Genomic DNA, 19,130 nt, shown 5'->3' with positions numbered 1-19,130 from the left:
GTACAGTGTATACCTGAGCCGGCCTTGGAAATAACCGCCTATGCCGCTTTCTGGAAATGAATTTTTTGTTCCCCCTTAGACCTGGCGGCTATCCACTCTCGTTGAAGTAGCTAAAGTCCACTGCTGAAAGTAGCCTGAAACATGGCACTTTTCTTTGCTTTTATTTATTTTTTATTATTTGTCGTAAGCACCTTTTCATGAATTCTTAGGGCAAGGAAAGAGGGCAGAACCAGCGAGGAAACAAGGGTAGGGCTTCTTTTTCCTTCCCAAGGACTCTGGAGCTTAGTTAGTAAGTTCGGGAACGGCAATTGAACGGGAACGGATACGTACGGCCGGTAATAATACTTTAAAAAAACGGACATATATTCATTATATAACATGCATTCACCACCTAATAAACAAAATAATATCATGATTTTATTAACTAAAATAAACACAATAATATAATATGCTATATAACATCTCTAAGATTATCATTTAACATACCAAAATATCAATAATCTACAAGAAATGAATGTAGATTGTCCGAAAATGACATGAGCAAGTTGAAAGATCGAGAGAAACAAGAGGAGAGTACAAGACTTAAGTGCCGCTTTGTTGAACGGAGATGGCGAGGATGATTGGAGATGGAGGCGGCTACTTTTGCCTGCTACGGTTGGATGTTCAACGCAAATCGAAAGGGACGAAAGGGAAAGTGAAATTGTTTCCCTAAATTTAATCTTTTGGATAATTTTTTTATAAAAAATGTATAATACGTGTATTATTCGAGTATAATACGTGCTTGCTTAAAAAACGCGTTTTTTTATAAAAATACGGGAAAATACGGAGACAGGAATATTATACGTTTAAGAATACGGGAACGCATATAATACGCGTATGATACGCGACTTTACTAACTAAGCTCTGGAGTCCCTCCCTATCTGCAAGGTCGTTTTGCTATTTCCTTATTCTTTTATATTTTGATATCTCCACTGTTCATTGCATCATCCGTCTTTGAGGAAAATTTTTTTTTAAAAAAAAAAAATCCCACTTGTCAAACCATCACGTTTCTTGACTTTGCGACTAAAGGAACGATCAGCCCAAGCTTCCTCTTTACTTTAATTAACTACTTCTCTTCCACAGTTCCACCTGAAATCAATGAATAAGATAACAGATAACCTACAAATCCCAAACATAGAGAGACTTGGAGATTCAGAGAAAGAGAAGATGAAGCTTCAATCTGTGTTCTTGTTCTTAGACTTACTAGTGTTGTTTCTCTCAATTGCATCTGTAAATTCAGTCTCTGCAGTCGACACCAATACCTCTACATGTCCACTGGATCTGAGCTATGTACAGAGGATGCCTTGGGATGATTCTTCCTGCAGAAATTACCACCAAAACACAAGCCAAAATGGAACAACAAGTGATTGCTGCCAGACCCTTCTCAGTCTTTATGGAATTGCTTTTGCTCAGCGCCTTAAAGACACCTCCCTCTTCCAACTCCCAGATGTTAACACCTCCATAGCTTGTTTCCATACCTTCCAATCCATTCTTGATTCCCTTTCTCTCCCTTCGGATCTCGTTTCCTCCTGCTTCAGTAACCCTTACCGTTTCGTTATCAGTCCCAATATCTGTGCAGGAATTGAAACCAAGCAAAACTGGATTGACAAGCTTGGACACACTACTTCCCTGAACTCTGGATGTTATTCTGATCTCTCTGGTACCGCTTGTGATGCCTGCGTTGCCGCGGGTCAAAAGGTTCAAGCCAATTTAACTACTCTTGACGGTAATATATCTCATGCCACTAATTGCTGGTACTTCACAATTCTTTACGCCGGAGGAATTGTCAATCAATTTGGGCCGGAGAACGTCAGCACTGCGTCTTGCATTTTTGGGCTCCCAATTGCTTCTGCCGTGGATGGAAGCAGCAACAGCCATTCGGCTCTCGTGCCTGCCTTGATTGGTGCTGGTGCGGCTGCTCTGCTTATCTCCTGTTTATTGGGTTTCTATGTCTGGTGGCATTGGTTCAGGAAAGGCAAGCCAGGTGCTGGGTTTGATGTAGAAGAGCAGCTGGGATCGAAACCGCGGTTGCGTCGCAATAATTTCTCAGTTTGGTTCAAGATTGCTGACCTAGAAAAAGCTACAAATTATTTTTCAGAGAAGAATTTGATTGGGAAAGGTGGGTGTGGAGTTGTGTACAGAGGGACCTTATCAGATGGTACTCCAGTTGCTGTGAAGAAGATCACAGAATCAGATTTTCAAGGGGATGCAGAGTTTTGTAATGAAGTTGAGCTCATCAGCAATCTGAAGCACAGGAATTTAGTCCCCCTCAGAGGCTGCTGTGTTACAGAAGAGGAAGATGATGATGAAAGAGGCCAACAGAGGTACTTGGTTTATGAGTTCATGCCAAATGGGAACCTTGAAGATCATCTGTTCGGTAGAATGATGAAGAAGCAACCTCTAAGTTGGCCTCAGAGGAGGAGTATAATCTTGGATGTGGCTAAGGGGCTTGCCTATCTTCACTATGGAGTGAAACCTGCAATATATCACAGAGACATTAAGGCCACCAATATACTATTGGATGAAGATATGAAGGCTAGAGTGGCAGACTTTGGACTGGCCAAGCAAAGCAGTGAAGGGCAGTCTCATCTCACCACCAGAGTTGCCGGCACACATGGTTACTTGGCGCCGGAGTACGCACTCTATGGCCAGTTGACGGAGAAGAGTGATGTTTATAGCTTTGGTGTGGTTCTATTGGAGATAATGTGTGGGAGGAAAGCACTAGACTTGTCATCCTCAGACTCACCAAGGTCTTTCCTGATTACAGACTGGGCGTGGACACTCGTGAAATCAGGGCAGATAGAAGAAGCTTTGGATGCTTCGCTACTGAAAGATGGGGATTCTACAAATCCCAACCTGAAGGAAATTATGGAGAGATTTGTTCTAATTGGGATTTTGTGTGCTCATGTCATGGTGGCTCTAAGGCCTACAATCTTGGAAGCATTAAGGATGCTGGAAGGAGACATTGAGATCCCTTCAATTCCGGACCGGCCGTTGCCTCTTGGCCACTCATCATCACGTTACATTGATGGAAACACTTTCAGTACATCACCCTTCATGGACAGGCCACTGCTAGACATGAAAGAGATGCTCTGGTAATCAGAAAGAAAGGCTCAGATTTGTAAATAGTTCAGAGTAGTCCTACCTTTCGGGTGAATTGTTCATCATTCATGGAAACATGTATATATGAGGGTCACAATAGCGTTTCATTTATTCTTAAATCTTTACAGTTCATACAAAAATATCCAATTCTGGAATATCGTAAGTCTCCAAGGCACATGGAAAAGATACTACAATGAATGGAGACACAAGGATTTCCAAGGGAGGTGCCCTTTATATTCCTTGCAATAGCTGTATACTCGTATACTTCATTTTTTTTTCTGTTCTACAATTGGGTTTTTGTTGGCCTTGTATATTTGTCTTTAGGTTCAGCATTCCATTTGCCAATTCCTAGTACATTTACATGGGAGATTCTTTTTTTTTTTTTTTGGATAGAGAACTACAAGGGAATTTTGGAATGAGATAAGTAGGATTTATTCAGAAATACAATGAAATTGAATTTGTGGATGAATGACCTTCAAAAGATCAATGTCGATAACTTTGAATACATATTGTTCTCTTCCTCCCCCCCCAACTCCCTCTTGTAGATTTACCATATAGTGTGATACTTGAAAAGAAGTATATTTCTTAATGATGAATGAAATACATTATTGCTTTCGCTTAGGAAAAGAGAGAGGGGGTTGGGATCTTTATCCCTCGTGGTTTCCTGCCCGGTACGGTTCCTGCAATTCCTTTCACAGGGGCAGAAATGACAACCTTACCCCCTGCCCAGATGGGATCCACCTCCCTCTTATAGTCTTATTCGAGGCACTAGGGAACTGTACCGGGTAGGGAATCGCAAGAGATAATTTTCCGAGGGGGTTTGAGACTTGGAGGAGGTTCGGAACTAGGACTGTGATAGAATGAACCACAAAAGTTCTTGGAAAGTAGGAATTTCATAATTATGCACTCACAAGATAAGTTGTAGAGCACCCAAGGACCAAAGCCATAAACACATATTAAAGAATGGGAAAAATTTTCCTTCACCCATACAGTAGGAAGAATTCCTTTTCCACACGTGAAGTGACCTTGTAATTGGATTCTTGGGTCATCATCACACTCCCACCACCTATTGAACAGGTTGAAACTACCCTCCCTTTTACCCATCCGATGCTTACCAATCCATTGTAGGTGAAGGAAAACTCGGTCCTAAAAGAAAAGTCATAAAGCAGTCCAATCAAGAACATATATAACACCACTGAAATTAGCATTAAACAAGAAGATTAGAAAACCAAGAACTAATAGCCCTCCCTTTTAATGCAAGAGTGCTAGGAGAAAATACACTGTTCTGTAGGGGTTCATGTATTTACAATGATGTCAGAGACATCCAGCAGGTACACCATACGATGAATGCTGGGAGCTCAATTGAATAATCAAAAGCTCTAAAGGTTTTAGGAAAGTGAGGATTTAGATTCGCATCCGTTTGACATCATTCTCTGGGACACTTGCATCACTGCCATTGCCCTTAATTGGAACCATAGGTTGCACCAACATCTGCACAAAACTTGTTTCAGTTAACTCTCCACCAGAATGATCCACAGGTCAATGATTCACCATGTCTTGCAACATTGTCACTACATTTGCTACAATAGTAAGGACATGTTTCCTTGCCACAAGACTTGGATGGCCGTAGGTTGGTTCATGCGATGGGAGACCCTACATTCATCTCATTGGTTAAATTTCAGCCTGAAACAAGCACCACTTAAAGTTCCGTAAAATTACAAAATGCCATATCAATGAAACAAAAGCTAATGGCATTTCTGTAATTTCATCAATTTGAAAATCACTTTTAAAGGATTTCCTCTACTTGTTTTCTGAAACTTGACTACTGAGATTGGTGTTGGGTCTTCTACCGAATGTACCCACCCAAGGTTGCTGATGTGGCAATTCGTGAAAGATATCTCATGGAAGGACCCGTAGATTTTTGCCAAACAAATAATGACAGTTTCAACTGCTCTCAAACCAAAGAATGAAAAGCAAAAAATGATCTTACTGTTTCATCAGGAACAACTGCGTATCTCTGACGGTGAAACCCATGTCTTGCCTGCTCAAATAGAACCATTGAAGGTGAGTACTTCTAAAGAGTAACGACCAAGCATATCTTTCAGACTCGAATGTGCACAGCCAATGAAACTTGCAGAGAAGTACCTGATAGTGATTCAACCTTTGATGATTCTATCTGTTGACAACTAGATCCATCAACACAGTCTCCAAAATCTTGGGAATATTTCTGCAGTTTTCAGAAATGAAAATGCTGTAAGTTGAAACTTACATGTATGACAAGAAAAATAAGGTATGCTCAAAGAATCAGTCAATTAACTGTATTACTGAACCTTGGGTTTTAAATTCAATAAACAATGGTTACATTCAGTAGACTACAGAGAGTGAAAGCACAAAGAACCACCTAAGGAAAAAGGAGGAGCTAAACATGTTCATGTTCTCCACTTATTTTTCGTCCCAACTTGGATGATTACATGATTTGAGATTCCTAAATAGCCACTCCAAACAAAGTTACCTGCATGGTTCAAGATTTTTGAAAATTCAACACCAATGTGCAACATATGCAAGAATTAAGAGGAACATCCTTTAATTGGGCCAATGGGAAGTACATTTACATTAAATAGATTAAGCTTGTTGTAATGTTAGTAAAGCGAATTCCCCAAACTAAAAAGGAATGGTTTATCAAATCCACTTAGAAAATACTCCCAAGCATAGATTGAAATCTCGCGATATCTCGGGCTGGTCGAGATATCCGAAATATACCAAAATTTTGCTGAAATATGGTATTTTTTCTACCATATTTTGGCACTCCCATCTCAGTGGGTTTTTGGCCATATTAAGGGCTGATACTTCATATACACCTTTGTTTAAGTTAAATAAACACATTTAAACCTTAATATTGCAAAAAAATGAACTCAAAGTGGTGGTTTGGGTTTGCACCCTTGATTGATAGTATACGGTCGGACCCTGATGTATAAATTGTTAAATACACTTTATTTACGAAATATATCGATCGACGAAATATACTGAAATTTGGACTTTTTTTATTTCATATGGTCATTTTGTCTCGGCAGTGTCGAGATATCTGAAATATACTGAAATATCAGCGATATATCGCGAGATTTTGAACCATGCTCCCAAGTTGTTAAACATATTTAAGAATTTGTATCACCATAGTTGTCAAGGTGGTAAGGCGACCCAAGGCGGTGGAGGGCCTAAGCGCTTAGGCGACAAGGCGTTGCCTAGGCGACCAAAGTGCCCAAGTATTTAGTATGCCACAATATATACTAAGCCACATCAAATCATCAAAATCAACATTAAACCACATCGTCATCAAAATCAACATTAAACCACATCAAGTCATCAATATCAACATTAAGCCACATCCAAGTCATCAAAAATCAATATTAAGCCACATCAAGTCATAAAAAATCAACATAGAACTAGAAGACAGCAGAACTGAACAAGCAAGCTATTGGAAGTTTGAATCAATCAAAACATATAGTTGGTTTATACTGTTCTTGGAATTGGTCATCGTCATGGTATACCTAGTCTCACATTTGGTTTATCCTGATCTTAGAAAATATGATCTTATCTATAAGTAATTAAATTGCTATCGATTTAGAGAAATGCTCTTGTATTCTAAGAAGTTTGACTAGTCAAATGACTTTATTTTTACTTAACACTTTTTGTATTAGGTAGAGCACAAAAACAGCTTTCCAACAAATCTAAGATTGCTTAAATTTGATTTAGATTGAAGGAGTTATGTTCCAGTCAAACCTTATTGGTATGCTTGAATGCTGTCAAAATTGCTCTGAATGAAAATATTTTTTTAGATATCAAAACAAATGAATATTTTACTGCTCTTTTGGTTTTTAGCAATGTTTTACCATGTTACGATCTATGGAATTTTTAGATTTGAGAAAAAACCTCAGCATTAGAAAGTTGAAAATTTCACCTACAGCCGAAAATCCCGTTTTTGTTCTTGAACTGGGGAGTTGACTTTTTTTCCTTTTGGAATTTGATTCTTTAGCTATTTTTATTGGATTCAAATAGGGTCTATGTGCTTACTTATGAATAATATCTCAAGTAAATGTTTAAATGATATTTGGCATAAATAAGGGCCAAGGCGTTCAATACCACTAAGGCAACAACCGCCTAGACCCACCAAAATCTGCCTAGGCGACGCCTTGACAACTATGGTATCACCTAATGAACCACCATAATGAGATTCAGTCATCATATCCTGAAATGGACTCTTTATAGATACCCTGGGAAATGATAGAAAATGCTATGTGAAGAATGAAACTCATCGGGGCCGATTAAGCATCCATCCCCATTGCACCAAACCCAATTCTAATCCTCAAAGTGGACTTAAAGTTTTCAGACATGAACTCTAACTCTAAAGTTACACAACCCCCCCCCCCCCCCATCCCAAAAAAAAGAAAAGAAAAAAGAGATAGGTGTGACAAAACTGCCAACTTCTATGAGCAATAGAGAGCCTTTGACATGAGAGGAGACTAACTACCGAAACAATTTCTTCATGGTCATTGACCAGATGGAAGGAAAGGAATAACATCCACTATCCTGTACTACTGATTCTTATCACCATCTAATTTCCTGACTCTCAATTAGTTCATTCTCTAAATAAATACCTCTTCCCCCAAGTTTATAAAAAAGATCACTTCCAATAAGATTCTGTCACCACCACCACTACTATTACTTTTGGTATCACAGTTTTATGTTTGGTGGACACACTCTTTATCAACAGAAAAACAGTGGTATGAAAGGGACAAAACATAGTCCATTCTCATACTGGCTAGAAGCATGCTTCATGGAAAGCTCTTCATTTTTGTCTCACCACATCAACAGGCCTACATCTACATGCTACTACGTTACCCAGACCAACAACATGCACATAGTGATGGATTATTAAAGGTTGACTCAGAATTTCGAACATTGGGCCAGTTGCAGATGCATTTACCTGTCAATAGAATCACCATGCCCAAGTTGTCCATTTGTACCCCTACCCCAAGAAAAAACATTCTGTTTTTCTATAACAGCAAGTGTGTGCCTCCATCCACAAGAGATTTGCACTACTTTCTGCCATCAAATCTGAGAAAATTTTAGAAAAAGGCACAGAGAGAAGAAATGTTTTAGACAGAGAATGCAACCCTAAGATAAAAGGCCAAAACTAGCAAATCTTCATACAACCAGAAAGAGTAGCCAACTGAGCTATTCCAGTCAGTTAAGGGAGCTAGGGAAACAAGAATATGCCTGTTCCTGTGGAAATTTGACTTGCACCGGAGAGCAGTGATCAACATTATCACCAACACCAATCTGTCCAAACTGTAAGGAAAAATTGAAGCGAAATCTTAGCAGCAACCAACAGCTGAGATTATAATAAAACATGCCATCTCAAGCAGTTAAAATATAAAGAAATCAAATCAAGAGAAGACAAAGAGTTTGGCAAGTGGACTTGGGATAGTCAAAATCATAGTTGGCATGGCGTCTAAGCAAATCAAGGAGTTGGAGGGGGGCCTAGACATCAAGGCGACTCAACAAGGCGCCTAGGAGTCGCCTCGACAACTATGGTCAAAATGCTTAACTTCGCTGAACTATTGATGACAGAAATATCATAAACCAGATATCCTACTAAGCATAGGCAGGGATTCACACCATGTAAGCTTCCAATACATCAAAGCCATAAACAATTAAAGGATAGCAATCATGTAATTTCAAAATGTCAGAAGTCCCAACTCTTCTCGCAATTATGCTCTTTATTGCCCTTTCCTTTGTCCACTCTGCCACATAAGGAGAGATGCTGTTTAAAGATTCAAGATGGAAGGTGAGCCAAATTGTAAAGACGGTATAAATAAGAGTTATTAAAGCTTAGGCCGCAGGCGAGAGGCACACCCCTTTTACCTCATTGCCTTTCATGCATTACATCTTTGATCTGTGCGTTTTGTGTGCCTCTGTTCACCACTTGTACATAGGGGCATCAAATTCCAGCCCAAACCAGTCGGACCAACTGAAACTGACAGGAAAAACCTGAACTGAACCAAATGCTTACCTGGTTTGGTTTTTTTAGAAACACGTAGAAACCAAACAGGAACAACCAACCCAAATGCTGAACCAGGGGGAAAAAACAGAAAGATAAAAGCCAAACAAAAATCCATTTTCTCCCATTTCTTTTTTGTATATACATATGGAAAGCTAAACCGGTATTGAACCAGTAAGAACCTGTTAATGAAAAACGATACCAAACTGAACCGAACTGAACTGAAACAGAACTTCGCCTTACTTGTTCGGCTTTGGCTTGGCTCAATACCAGACCAAAACCGAGTCAGTCCGACAAAACCAACCAATTGACGCCACTACTTGTACATGTTTAGCACCTGTGTGCCTTAATGTGACTCTTATTTGGGTTGCTATACATAAGGGACAATTTATTGCTGTATATTAGAAAAGACAATATTGTGTCATTGTTGTATTGATATGTATAGGTTTTACATTGGAAAAGATAATATTGTGTTAGGCTGGTTTTTTTTATTTTTGTTTCATTGTAACTTCTATTTAGACCCTTTGAGGGTGTCTAGTATGCAATCAATTCTGCAACAATACTCTCTTCTTCTCGAATTTCATTAACTTGTGGAAGTCATATTGCACAGAAATTTTGATATAGAGAGCTGAATTTCACATAATTATGAATCCCTCAGTTAATTATAAAAGCAAATACAGCCTTAATGAAAATTTAAGAATGCTAAAGGAGAATGCACACAACTAGCTCAGCTTCCTTGGATAAACTCCTGAAAGGAATACAATCCGATCTACATCGGTGCAAAATAGTTAATTATTTTCCTACATCATCCTTAAAGTAGATTATTTCTATTCAATCATTCTACTAATATTTATCATTTCACACTTTCATGTAGTTCCATTTTGCAGCAGCATGTTTAGTTAGAATGATTTATTTGTATCATGTGATTGAATGGTGCAAACTTAATCAGTGGAGAATATATGGGATAATATGGCCTAGAAATGAAAGCGCCAACCATATTCCATCCCCAGCCACAAAGTCTTCCATCAGATGTGACTGCCATGGTGTGACGCCAACCACCTGATATCTGCAAAGATATGAACTATGTCCAGTCGATAAATAAAAATATGGGACATAAAAGAAAATATTCCTCATATTTACGTGTGCATACTAAAGCACCAGTGAAGCCCATGAAATACATCCATTCGCCACAGAAGTCATGAGATATCAACTAGCTTATAAGATGGAAAGAGGATAGTGTAAAGTAAGATTATTATGATTAGTTAGAGATTTATGGAAAGGTTAACACTTCAACCATCAAAGGAAATTTTAAGCATTTCATTTTTCAGCCAATAAAATTTAAATGAGTCAGATGTATAGATTTTCACTATTGACTAGCTTTCCCCCCTCCCCCCCCCCCCCTGATAGATAACTAAGGAATTTTATTGCAAACAGAAATTAGTAGTACAAAGCATAGAGTATAACAATAAAGACAATCAGGTGCAGCCTAAGCACCCCAAAGGCGACTAATGAACAGTGTAATGGCTTACATAAGAGACTATTATTAATCCCGCTTCTCACAAACTCATCGGGCAAAGTATAAGGCAATCACTTCCCCCAATGGATGGAAAAAAAAGTCCCTATCCCATAGGAATCTCTCTTTTCTAACAAGTTCAAGATATCAAACATAGAGCAACATCAAGACCATGGGCCTGGGGATACTTGCAACTAGTTAGGAAAGTTAGATTGTTATGTTAAGAATGGAAGTCCTTTTCCCTTTCTGTATGGAGGATGTAATTTGCCAACTCATTAGTGATGAGTTGGCAAAGTTGGAGTCACTAGAGAGCTGTATCTGTGCCCTCACCCCATTGTGTTCTCATCCCTATAGGTGATACAGGGAGAAATTGGCTCACAAGGTTCTTTTCCAGAATTTGGGCCAAATGCTGGTCCAAAGGCCAGCACCAGCCCAAGCCACAGGCAGGTCCTTGCTGTCCCAACCTGGCCCTGCTGAGTTTATTTTATATAGTTCTTTTTGGGTCCACAATTTTGGAACTTTTGTTGGAGAAGACTTTTTGTATTCTTAGTTTGTCCTTTCATGTTCCTAGGTTAATTAATGTAGTGGGTTTTACTTTCCTAGGTAGTATTAATTAGTCTTTTAGTTTTCCTAGTTAGGTAGTTATTCTTGCTTGGTCGTAAATTTCTATGTCTTGGGAACAACTTTCTAGGTCTTGGGGATAGTTTCTATGTCTAGTAATTGTTCTCTATGTATGGGGAATTCCAAAAGGGTTTTGGAATTCTAAGGGTCTCTTTAATGTTATTTTGTTGTATTCAAGGTTTTCACCTCTATATAATGCAAGTCTTGGCTACTCTCAAAGCAACCATCGAATTTTACAAGCATACTATCTGAGTATTTTACTTGTGTGACTCAAGTGGGCTTAGGTGAGACTCCTACAGCGGGCCTAGGTGGGACTCCTACGGCTAGTAGACTAGTGGGACTCCAGCTCTACAACCTAGCTATTTATTTTCATACCTACCTATTCTCTTCCGGTTTCAACCTTGGCTTGCTCACCCATTTGGATTTGCATCAAAAAGACTTATTTACATGTGCCATGGTCATGCTGATATTGTTAGTTACTCAGATGCCGACTGGGTCTGATGGTGATCGACGTTCTACAACCGGATATTGTACGTTTGTCAGAGGTAATGTCGTTACATGATAGAGTAAGAAACAAACTATAGTTGTTCGATCTAGTGCCGAAACAGAATATAGGGCAATGGCTCACACTACAACTGAGTTGATGTAGCTGAAATCTCTTATTCAGGAACTTGGTTTTCCACTCAATAAGCCTATGGATATGCATTGTGACAATCAAGCAGCTATTTATATTGCTAGTAATCCAATCTTTCATGAGTGTACCAAACATATTAAAGTTAATTGTCATTTTGCGCGAGATGCTGTGGTGAGGAAATCGATTTCGACACCTTTTGTCAGATCTGTTGATCAACTTGGTGATATGTTTGAGAAGGCCTTGTTTCGAAATGTTTTCCTTCAAGGGTGTTTCAAGCAAGATTTTAGGTCTTAGTTCCGACCCTGGTTTTGGGAGACCACGAAACCGAGTTTTGCCAAGATCTCGGCAAGTTGGTGTATTTTTTTCCGTCATGACTCGGTGGTGGGTTTTGGTGACTATGGCCAAGATAGGTCCTAAAACTTGACATACACCCTATTTTAGGCATTCTAAACACAATGGAATCATTAGTTTTTACAAATTCAAACCCAAAATGGTACTTTGACTTCGGACCCTAGGTTGGTAGTCTACAACGTAGGTGAGCTCTACCCTGAGCTATTCCACACAATATTTAGAACACATATAACTAAAGTAGAGGTGTAAAACAACTTAATTAAGCATTAGGAATTATAAAACATCAAACCATAAACCATTTAAGCATTAGGCATCATATTCATAACCATACATGGTGATGGTTTGACGGTTTGTTAATAATTGTTAGAAACTTGGAAAGAGGCATAGATTAAACAAATAAAAGTGTAAGTGTGTAACAAGTCCTACCATTTGAGAGTAGCTAGTACTAAAACGAGTGTTGGGCCGGATCATTAAAACGACCATGTTGTTGTTGTTTTTAAATCAAGCTTTGCTCTTCTTTTTACCTAAAACAGTTCTTGAGATGCAATGCAGCTCCCTCTCTTGATGTTGAAACTTCAATCTTGAATCTCCAAGCTTTCATATTCAGTTGAGGTGAGATTTGCCAAAAATGAGAAAGAAAACCCTCACCTCCAAATGTTTTCCTTCACAGCAAAGGAAGAGAGGTGAGATTTCGAGTTGAGGTTGAAATCTTGCCTGAGTGGGTGCCTTTTTATAGCTTGGTTTGGTCCCGAGTCGAACCGAGATCGAAATATACCACGAAATCTCTATATCTCGGAGATCTTGCACAAATTTTGTATTGCCTATCGTCTCGTCTTGAGACTTCGGGAAACCAAGATATTTTTCGAGATCTCGCCAAGATTTTATACTATGGTTTCAAGGCTTCAAGCTAGGCGTGGGTGATATCTATGTTCCAACTTGAGGGTGATTGTTAATAATGTGAACCGCAGGCTAAGGGTTTTTTTGTTATTTATTTATTGCTGATGGGCTTATGTGTAATTATGTTACATAAGTTTGTCCTTCAATGTAATTACTCCCTATTGGGTGTTTTATAAATACATTGTGGAGAGCATGGTTAGAGCATTCTGTTCCTACAGTGAGTTCCTTCTTTTCTCCCATCTTCACTTCTCTCTCCTCTCTTCTCATCTTCCTTCTTTTCTGTTACATGTGCATGTAAAGATTTCTTATTCTTGGTATCGTTACTCTTTGCTTATGAGGAGCATGTATGTCCATGGACCACCAGCCATAGTCTGAAGCCAGCGCAACACATGCACAGAGTCACCCTCTATAACCGTCTCCAAGCTAATTCAGATCATTTTCTTATGCTGTTTGGAGTGCAAAATATTCCCCCAGAAGCTCTTTAGTTTCTCATAAATAACAATTCTGAGAAATTCGATTAGAATTCTTCAAAAGATGAAAAATAAATGTTTTTTCCCCTTGATGGATACAGAGAATAGATGCTTTTATTGCCAAGAGAAGCATACTTTGGGAGTTGCTTCTAATACTGCAGAAGCATTTTCAAGGGAATCGAACAACCATACCTTTAAGGGGTGATTGTTCCAATTGAAGTCACAGCTGTGGTATTCCCTTAACTTTTAGGCCCCGTTTGTATAGAGGGGGGACTTAGGTGGGGTGGAGAATTGAGGTGGAAAAATGCTGATGTGGCACTTCAAAATCCCAAGGTTGGTTAATTTGGGGTGGTGAACTTACAAAAGCTCAGGGGACATCATAGATTGCTTTGTCTGTTGATGTGGCACTTCAAAACCCCACCCCATTATTTGGTGGGACTTTGGTTATTGTTCATGGGAAAAGAAACTTTACCTCAACATTTCCACCCCAACAAAACCCCCACCAACATGTGGGCCCCATCTTCCCAACAATCCCACCCTGCCTTCCCCTCTAAACAAATAGAGCCTTAAGGAATTTATGAGGGTAAAGCAAACAAAAATTTAAAACCCAGTTTTCTTTTTGAGTAACCAAAGAAAGAATTTAGTTGATGAAACAAGAGGTTCTCTATACTAAACAGGCCCTGGAGAGACCGAAATAAAAGAAGGAAAAGAACTAGTTGATTCACAAAAGCATAGTGTCTTGATGGAAGCACTGAGTTAAAATTTAAATTTCAATTATTCCAGTAAACTAGCTTACAAAGCTCAAGTGTACAAGCAAAAACATTTCTGAACATTTAATATTAAATATATCATCCATCTTATAGTGCACGAAAATTGAATATTCGAATATGTAACCTACTGCTTGTGACACAAAGCGAAATCTGGTTTGACGAACAGCTTGATACCAAATCATCTCTTTTCGTATATCATGGCTGAAAAATGTGTGTGGAAGCTTGGATTTAGAATTAGCATTTGATGGGACTATAGTTGTCAAGGCATCGCCTAGGTACCGTCTAGGTGCCCAGGCAGATTTTTAGGGTCCTAGGTGACTACTGCCTTAATGGTATTGAGCACCTTAGTATTATCGACCTAGGTTTGGCCATTATTTATGTCAAATATCATTTAAGTAAATGTTTTTATTTCATTTGCTTAAGATACTATTTATAAATAAGCAAATACCCCCTATATGAATCCATTGAAAATAGTTAAAAAATCTAATTCCAAAAGCATAGAAAGTCAACCCCCCAGTTCAAGAACAAAAAACTGGATTTTTGGCGGTAGGTGAAATTTTCAACTTTCCAATGTTGGGGTTTTTCTCAAATCTAAAAATTTCATAAATCTTAATATAGTAAAACATTGTTAAAAACCAAAAGTGCGGTAAAATATTCATTTCTTTTGATATATAAAAAAACATTTTCATTCAAAGTGATTTTGACAGCATTTACACACATCAAATAAAGTTTGACCGGAACATAATTCCTTCAATTTAAATCAAATTCAAACAATCTTGGATTTGTTGGAAAGATGATTTTGAAGTCTTACTAATACAAAAAAGTCTCATGTAAAAATAAAATCATTTGAATAGTCAAACTTCTCAGATAACAAAAACATTTCTCTAAATCGAGAGCTGTTTAATTACTTATAGATAAGATAATAATTTTTAAGAATAGTATAAACCAAATGTGAGACTAGGTATAATAGGACAATAACCCATTCCAAGAACAGTATAAACCAAAAGTATGTTTTGATTGTTTTTAACTTCCAATAGCTTGCTTCTTCAATTCTGCTATCTTCTAATTTTATGTTGATTTTTTTTTTTTGGTGAATAAGTATATATTACCAAACCCCAGGAGGGGGCCGGAAGGAGAAAGGAAGGAGAAAAAAAAAAGGAGGGGGGGAGAAAAGAAAGACTAGGGTCAAGTCCTCCTTGATTTTTGATGACTCTATGTGGCTTAATATTGATTTTTGATGACTAGATGTGACTTAATGTTGATTTTTGATGACTAGATGTGACTTAATGTTGATTGTTGATGATTTGATGGGGCTTAATGTTGATTTTTTATGACTTGATGTGGCTTAATGTTGATTTTTTATGATATAAGGTAAATATTGTAGCAAACTAAATAATGTTAGAAAAGAGGAGAAATAAAAATAAAACTTGGGCGCCTCGGTTGCCTAGGTGGGTGCCGTGTCGCCTAAGTGCTTAGGCACCCCTCCACCGCTTTGGGTTGCCTTGCCTCCTTGACAACTATGGATAGGACTGAGGTTTGGAAATATGTTGATGAGAAGATCTGAATGAGCTCATAAAAGCAGAACAAACTAACAAGAAATTTGATTAACCTCTAATTAGCTAGGAAGTTTGGCAGAAACAACATAAGTCATGCATGCCTTGTGCAAAATCCAATGTGAAATTGCAAAAGAAAATTGAATTATCTAGAATTCATGATGTACAAATAAGTTATGTCTCGGTGTACATGTAGTAAACCGAACAAATTCTTATAGAGCTGAAAAATTAAATTTCCTCTTTCAAAAAGGATTCATTTGTAAAGCAATCAATTAAAAAAATGAAGGCAAATTATGCAAAGGATGAAAATAAAAGCTGACCTGAGAAATACTACCATCACGTAGAGCTTCCAACTGATGAGGAATAAGGTGATCCTCAAAATCGCCATGTCCCAGCTGACCATATTTGCTCCACCCATAGGTATATAAACCCCCAGAAGAGGAAACAGCAATTGTATGCCGCCATCCACATGCAACCAGAACCATTTTCTGTCCCTAAAACATTACATAAATAACAGACAAACCTTAAAAGCAGTTCAGGATGCAATTCTTGTAAGAAGTAAGATATAGAAACCACGTAGCGGGAATAGAGAATAGAGCATGAAATTCCAAATTAACCCCCTCACAGGCTCTCATAAGACAATTAAAATGTTTGATTTGGTGGATTTTCAACCAAGTTATCCTGTTAGAAAGCTACCAGTCAAAAAAATAATATCAATTCTGATGCACAGGGAGCTTAGCAGTTAATGGAGATGAAGTAACTGAGATGCCTAATAATTTGCCAAGTTGCTCTAATATCCAAAAAATTATAAAAACAAATTAACCAGAATCACCAAATATGAAATAGCTGCCAGTTAGGTCTGACTATATGAAAAGTCTCTAACAGAATCAAATTCAGGGTATCTTCGTACTAATATGCCCTTGTGCAAATCATCCTACAATATTTTTACATTGGTAATTTTATCCACATCCATGTCACAGAACTGACCATGAAAAGAGAAGAAGAAGAGGAGAAGAGAGAGCTCTACGGAGAAGTGGGAGAACAGAGTCATGTGTTCCCCAACTCATGAGTCACGACCCCACAACTATATATCTTAATAAAAATGCAAATTACATAAATCCTCAAGTACTTAATCACAACGACAATAGACTAGCATAACTAGCCGATATACTTAACAATCTGTTGAGATGGGCTACTTTACCCGATAGGGGTAACTTAGTCCTTATTGTTTTAGTTGTTCTATGCTTTATTTCTGTTTCTGTTCTTTCCCCTCTATCGGATCTCTATTTTGGGATTCCTAGTTGTAGTAGGAATTCCTAATAAGAATAGGACTGGGGGGGCACTCCTACTTTGATTATGATTTGAGATTAATATAAATAAGGGGCTGGGTGATCGATTAGATCATTCAAGCACTCAATTCCTAAGGCTGTTAACTTGGTATCAGAGCCAACTCTGATCTAAGAGCAGCTTTTCAGGTTTTCTGGTTCTTCCCCCTCTCAGTTTCTGTTTTTTTCTTTTTTTCTTTTCTCTCCACCACTCTCGGCTTCTTTCTCTCCATCAGGGTAGCAACTATGAGGTGATCTAATGCAAATTTAGCTGCTGCCCTCAATGTCACCTCATTGAAGATTGAAGAACTGTGGTGTGACCTAAATCTGCCGGCAGGATTTTTTCCATCCTTGGAGATCGAGCTATCCTTTCAACTGAAGTTTGATTTCTGCTTTTTTTGGAGAGTGGTTCCTGCTCTTATTGGTCTACACCAGTCCCTGTTTGAAGACTGCAGAATTTGTTTAGATCCAGTCCTTGTTTGAAGACTGTAGAATTGATTCAACTCTGCAATTTTTCTGCAATCAGATTTTTTCTTCAAAATTTAGGGCTTTTTATTGGCTCATCAGAAGGAGCTAATTTTTGGAGGATATCTTCCCTACTATTAGAGGGAAACTCGACCTAAGTTTCAGCCCATTCTGACGGTTGGAAATTCTGCAATTTCAAAACCCATCATTCACACTCGATTCAAGGTTTTTGAAGATCTGATTTTTCTGCCTGGCTGAATTATGGGTGACTCAGAGATGACTACTGCTACTTCTGGAGATGGTCATACTAGGAATGACTTTCTTCCCTATGCTGCTGCAATTAAACTTGATGGTACGAACTATTTAATTTGGGCCAGATCTTTATCCTGAACCATAGCTGGTAGGGGACTTACTGGCCATCTTACTGGCACCACCAAACAGCCTACTGAAGATGGTGCTGCCCGTACTAAATGGGCTGCCAATGATGCTATGGTGATGTCATTTGTTTTGAACTGTATGACCACTGATCTTTCCAGTCAATATCTCCTCCTTGACACTGCTACTCAGATATGGACTGCTGTCAAGGGAACTTATGGTCGATCAAGAAGTGGTGCTCAAGTTTATGAAATCCGTAAGACACTCCAAAATACTACTCAGAAGGAGATGTCTGTCACTAAATACTATGCTGCCCTCAAGTGTTTATGGCAGGAATTGGTTCATTATGCTCAGTTTCACCCTACTACTACTGCTTATCATTCTTTTGTTGATCAGTTTCGAGTCTATGATTTCCTGGCTAGACTCAATGATGACTATGACCCTATTCGGGTGCAAGTCCTTGGTCGGGTTCCTTTCCCCACTTTAGAGGAAACTTTTTTTTATGTTCACAGTGAAGAGACACGAAGGGCTGCCATGATGATTACTCCCAAAGTTGAGAGATCAGCCTTACAGATTGCTAGCTCCACTCCTGTTACTTCTTCTGACAGTGTTGCTACTACTACTACCAAAGAGCCTGTTAAGTGTGAGCATTGTCACAAACCTTATCACACTAAGGCTCAGTGTTGGAAATTACATGGGAAGCCAGCTGATTTTGAGGCCAAACGTGGTCGTGCTAAGTCTAAAAACAAAGCCAATCACACTGAAAGTGTAGCTCCAACTCCCACTGCTGACATCGGTTTCTCCCAGGAAGAACTCCAGGCTCTACGTCGTATGTTGAACTCATCCGCTGCCTCTACTACGTTTGCTGCCAATTCAGGTTCCTTCTTTGCCCGTACAGGTATTTCCTTTGCTGGTCATTGTGCATCAGTAGTTTTCACTCCATGGATCATAGACTCC

General features: G+C 38.6%; 1 protein-coding gene and 1 pseudogene across 1 annotated transcript; one reads left to right on the top strand and one right to left on the bottom strand.

Moving 5' to 3' along the window:
* Positions 1 to 1,169: 1,169 nt before the first annotated feature.
* LOC122649133 (probable receptor-like protein kinase At1g11050) lies at positions 1,170 to 3,553 on the top strand. The gene has a single exon (XM_043842506.1). It carries the CDS (start codon positions 1,207 to 1,209, stop codon positions 3,136 to 3,138), a length of 1,932 nt encoding a protein of 643 aa, XP_043698441.1. The 5' UTR covers positions 1,170 to 1,206; the 3' UTR covers positions 3,139 to 3,553.
* A 979-nt stretch (positions 3,554 to 4,532) lies between these two features.
* LOC122649065 overlaps positions 4,533 to 19,130 on the bottom strand; it is a 60,756-nt pseudogene continuing 46,158 nt past the window's right edge.

Source organism: Telopea speciosissima, chromosome 1, assembly GCF_018873765.1.
Source record: "Telopea speciosissima isolate NSW1024214 ecotype Mountain lineage chromosome 1, Tspe_v1, whole genome shotgun sequence".
NCBI lineage: Eukaryota > Viridiplantae > Streptophyta > Magnoliopsida > Proteales > Proteaceae > Telopea > Telopea speciosissima.
The sequence above is the reverse complement of the archived record's forward strand: the minus strand, read 5'-3'. Positions and strand labels throughout refer to the sequence as shown.